Source organism: Lipotes vexillifer, unplaced genomic scaffold (assembly GCF_000442215.2).
Source record: "Lipotes vexillifer unplaced genomic scaffold, Lipotes_vexillifer_v1.1 scaffold129, whole genome shotgun sequence".
Classification (NCBI taxonomy): domain Eukaryota; kingdom Metazoa; phylum Chordata; class Mammalia; order Artiodactyla; family Lipotidae; genus Lipotes; species Lipotes vexillifer.
The window spans coordinates 2,281,574-2,286,586 of record NW_006777287.1 but is presented as its reverse complement, the minus strand read 5'-3'; the positions used below and the strand labels follow the sequence as shown (position 1 = coordinate 2,286,586).

At 36.3% G+C, this 5,013-nt stretch overlaps 1 protein-coding gene across 1 annotated transcript; it reads right to left on the bottom strand.

Moving 5' to 3' along the window:
- Positions 1–1,126: 1,126 nt before the first annotated feature.
- On the bottom strand, positions 1,127–4,784 carry PAGE4 (PAGE family member 4). The gene is made up of 4 exons (XM_007450940.1): positions 4,707–4,784; positions 4,111–4,216; positions 2,306–2,416; positions 1,127–1,143 (listed from the first exon to the last, which is right to left on the bottom strand). Exons 1-4 carry the CDS (start codon positions 4,782–4,784, stop codon positions 1,127–1,129), a joined length of 312 nt encoding a protein of 103 aa, XP_007451002.1.
- Positions 4,785–5,013: the final 229 nt, after the last annotated feature.

Below are 5,013 nucleotides of genomic sequence, written 5' to 3'. Positions count from 1 at the left end.
CAGGGAACTAAATACTGCATGCTGCAACTAAAGATCCCGCGTGCCACAACTAAGACCCAGTGCAGCCAAATTAATTAATTAATTAATTAATTAAAAAAACAATACGGAGAGTACATTAAAAAATTATGGGCCAGGGCTTCCCTGGTGGCGCAGTGGTTGAGAGTCCGCCTGCTGATGCAGGGGACACGGGTTCGTGCCCCGGTCCGGGAAGATCCCACATGCCACGGAGTGGCTGGGCCTGTGAGCCATGGCCGCTGAGCCTGCGCGTCCAGAGCCTGTGCTCCGTAACGGGAGAGGCCACAACAGTGAGAGGCCCATGTACCGCAAAAAAAAAAAAAAAAAAAAATTATGGGCCAATCTAACTCATAAACAAAGATGCAAAAATCCTAAACAAAACATTAGGAAAAGGAATCCAACGATACAGAAAAAGGACAATATATCATGACTCAAATTGGGTTTTTTTTCTAGGAATGCCACATTAACAGATTAATGGAGAAACATCGTAAGATCGCCTCAATAGACGAGGAATGAGTGTTTGATAAAACTCAACAAATATTCATGGTAAGTACTCCTAGCAAACTAGGAATACAAAGGAACTTCCTTAATCTAATAGAAGAGATCTAATAAAAACCTGTAGTATACATCATAGTGAAATGTTGAAAGTTTTCCCTTTGAGTTCAGGAATATGACAAAGATGTCTACTGTCATCGCTTCTATTCAACACTGTACTGAAAGGGTCCAGCCAGTGTCATAAGGTAAGGCAACAAAAGGTAGAAAGATTTAAAAGGAAGAAACAAAACCGTCATTATTTGCATACAGTATGATTGGGTATGTAGAAAATCCAAAAGAATGTAGACATAAACTGTTAGTATAAGTTTAGCAAAGTTGCCAGACATAAAATCATTATACAAAAATAAATAGCACTTCTACAGACCAGCTCTAAACATAACATGAAGAGTCTTTTGAGATACCACTTACAATAGTATCAAGTTCCTAGGAATAGACTGAACCAAAGATGGGCATGATTTCTTCCGAGAAAACTGTAAAACTTTATTGAGAGAATTTAACAAGCCAAATTATCAATATAACAACAGCATTTATGGCTTCAGCTTGTCTTCTTTTTAACTTATGACTGTCCATCACCTAAAACATAAACATGACAGTTGTACATTACTTAGCAGAACTTTACTTAGACAATAAAAAAGGTACACAAAGGACACTACAGTTTTGGTTTTATAACATGAAACTAAAACCAGAACCCTAACAACTGCACAGGCTTCTAAGCTACATGTACATTTTCAGGCATATGAGCACTAATTTTTTAATGCATCATTCTTTTTGGTGGTATGAAGAAACATAGATTTCTCAAGCCCAGAACAAATTAAATCCTATGAGCCTATTTAAAGATAATTTAAGTAGAGAACAAAAACTGCCAGTGATTTCAGTTAAAATAAAATCAACCTAACAAAAACTCCAAGAAGTAAAACAAGCAAGCAAACCCAGTGTTATTCAAATGCACCGACTTTAAGTATCCTTCTAATTACATATATTAGTTCAAATAATAATGTCATACTTGGAACTGTCCAAAGAGAAGACAAAGAACAGCATTCCATTTGGTTTGTCTCTTTTGTGCAAAAGTACTTCAATGATCCAGCTCAACCTTTGTATGACCTATATATAGAAAGGTGGCATTTGTTCCATTCACACTTGTTGTCCTGGAGTAAGCAGTAGTGGCACTCCCTTTAACTCTCAAAAGTATCCCAGTTTGGATGATAAAAATTACATGGTCACACTAGTTTTAAGCCACGACCATCATATATGACATTAAAATGTGAGGAAAAATACTACCACTTCTCAGCCTGGCTCACAATTTCAAAAACAACAACAACAACAAACCAACCTGGAAAAGCCAAAACATACAGATCCATATCATTTTTTGGCATCTAAAAGATAGTGATTTTTGAGAAACAGTTCTGGCAAATTACAAAACAAAACATCAATACTATTGTATTGTTTAGATATCCAATTAGCACTGGGGTACGTTAATTTATGTACTTTAAAAAGTATTTGACCATTTGCTTTGGGTTTTAAAGGACTTCTACTCCAAAGTAATAATACTTTCATGTTTTATAATTCAACAATATGGACTTGACAATTCATTTCTTCCTGATACTGTCTTTGAATCAAGCATTTGGTGTCAGAACTACCTTTCAAATAATCTGTGTGTGTGCGATTTGCTACTAAAGTATAAAAATATTGTAGAAAACAACTACTCCATGACTTGCAATCTTAATAGATAACATACCTGCTTCTGGAATTTTAGCAGGCACTAGATTAGGTGGAATCTTCCCCTTCACATCAGGGTCATCTCCGTGCTCACCCCTAGTCTTTTCCAGACCCATTTCCTGGCTTGCACCTTCCAATTAAGGTTGATATAAATAGAGAGTTATTAATATAAGTGGTAAACCATAAATTAATGTTATTAAATAAAGCACTGTAGGTTAGTATTATAATAAATGTGATGCATAAGAATGCAATGAGCACTAAAGAGTTTTTTGCTAGAAAATGAAGTTGTGTTTCTCATATATTACCTCCTCTATGAAGCATGTTTTTTTCTAAAACTAAAACAAACTTAGTTGTCACGTTTGTAACCTATATACACGTCTATTATTGCACTTATCTCATCAGATCAGCTATTTGTTTACGTGAATTTCTCTGACAAGAGAAACTCAAGATAGAAATTGTGAACTCAAGACAGAAATCATTCTCATTTGTATTTACATCCTTAGCACCTAGTACATTACCTGCCACCAAGCAGGTCTCAATAAATGAGTGAAAAAAAAAAGTCTTTAAAAATAGCAAGATGGGGCTTCCCTGGTGGCGCAGTGGTTGAGAGTCCGCCTGCCGATGCAGGGGACGCGGGTTCGTGCCCCGGTCCGGGAAGATCCCACATGCCGCGGAGCGGCTGGGCCTGTGAGCCATGGCCGCTGAGCCTGCGCGTCCGGAGCCTGTGCTCCGCAATGGGAGAGGCCACAACAGTGAGAGGCCTGCATACTGAAAAAAAAAAAATTAGCAAGATGAGACAAACCCAAACTGAAGAAAATTTTACAAAACACCCGGTTTGGACTCCAAAAGATGTCAATCTTTTGGACAAAGAAAGACAAAGAAATATTGAGGTACACTTCCAGGTTAAAGGAATCCAAAGATAGATGACAACTAAATGCAACAGGTAGTCTTGGACTGGATCCTGGATCAGGAAAAAATAATGCTATAAAAAACATTACTAGACCAACTGACTACATATTAGATAATCATGTTTTCTCAATGTTAAATTTCCTGAATTTGATCACTGTACTAGGTTATGTAAGAGAATACCCTTGATTTTAGGAGGCACTTATTGAATTACTTAGAGAGTAAAGAGTTGTATTTGAAATTTACTCTCAAATGGTTTGGCAATAAAAATATGTATGTTAATACCTAAAGCAAGGACACTATATGGCAAAATATTAGCAATTGCTGAATCAAGGTAAAGAGGATACGGAAGTACACTGTGCTTTCTTATAACTTTTCTGTACTTTTAAAAACTTTTCTAAGTAATAAGTTAAAAAGAATATGTGACAACTAAATTATGGCTCAGGAAGACAAAAATATTAAAGACTTTAACAGCAACTAGGAATGGATTTCATTTTTTATTTCTCTGCATTATGAAAAAAATTTTAAATTACAATGTAAGAGCTAACCAGAATATATCTAGGTTTGCTCAAACTTTTGATGCAATGACTTAACCCTGAAAACAACATTCCAAAAAGATCAAGTTTAACTAGAAAAATAGTGTATAATTTTGTCTACATTTAATGTTGCTTCCTTTGATTTGCTAATTTAGAGCCTTGGCAAGGACCGTATTTTCCAAGAATGTCAAATAATTTAAAACATAGGTGGGTAAAATGCTGAAAGAGGGAAAACTTATCACAGAGAGGGACTGCAGTCAGCTGCAAACTATACCTTTCCCTTACCAAACAGGTTTCCAGCCAATTTTCAGGGAACCCTTCATACCTGTTACCAGTATAACATCATAAATGAAATACAAATTGTCTCTCCATCCCCCTTCACCTTGAACCACAGATGTTCCTCCTTCTTTCTCTTGTCCAGGTTCAACATCCACATTCTCAGTTGTTGGTTCCTTTTGTTGAGATTTTTTGCCACCTAGTTTTGGGGCCTTGGGAGAGGGTAGGTGCAAATAAGTACTGTTATTAATACTATAACAAGAGAAGGCACAAATATACATACTACATGGACGTAACTAATCACCAACCTGAAGAGGCTTTTCCTGTATCTTTATCCATAAGTACTCTTAATAAAGTTACTCTTCCTATATAGGAAATAATCTAAGAAAGGAGTTATCTGCAAGGACCAATAATTCTGGAAACCATTTTCATCTTTTCTGGGCTGTGTGTTACTTGTTAATTAATAATCACAACAGGGAAGTCATAGAGGGGATTTCCAGGCTCATATCAACATACACATCCAGGCAATGTCAGAATATAAGTCTACTTGCTCAATGTCTCAGTCATGAGATTCATTTTTCAACCATTCAACCATTCTCAGCAAGATAGCCCTTTATACAACAGATCTAAATTGGTTCAACAACTTTTTCGATTTTCTTTTATTAATTTCTGTCAAGGGAAGTAAGATATTAAAGCACTCACAACCACAGGTTCAACCGTATCGGAAGACTCTTGACCATCTCCCCTTCCTCTAGATCTTGATCTTACTCGTCCACTCATATTTCACACTGAAAGTAGAAAATGGTGAACTGAAGAATGTAATTTAAAAAGACTATACTGAACTATTACCATGCTGACTAGAAATTCTTTTTTACATCTGTTGAGATTTCCAAAGTAAGTCTTGAATTAATAATAACTGCCTGCTTGCCAATAACATCAAATAAGGCTGCCAGCAAACCCCTTTGTTTCTCTCACAGCCAATTTGGCAGAGAAGGGACCTTCAAGTACT

What these genes read in the sequence shown, in the direction of transcription:
- PAGE4 (XM_007450940.1), bottom strand. Translation starts at nt 4,784, where the DNA reads ATGAGTGGACGAGTAAGATCAAGATCTAGAGGAAGGGGAGATGGTCAA. An exon ending in ATACGGTTGAACCTGTGGTT is followed by an intron (nt 4,217 to 4,706) that starts GTGAGTGCTTTA and finishes CCCTCTCCCAAG; the next exon opens with GCCCCAAAACTAGGTGGCAA. An exon ending in AGGAACATCTGTGGTTCAAG is followed by an intron (nt 2,417 to 4,110) that starts GTGAAGGGGGAT and finishes CTTAATTGGAAG; the next exon opens with GTGCAAGCCAGGAAATGGGT.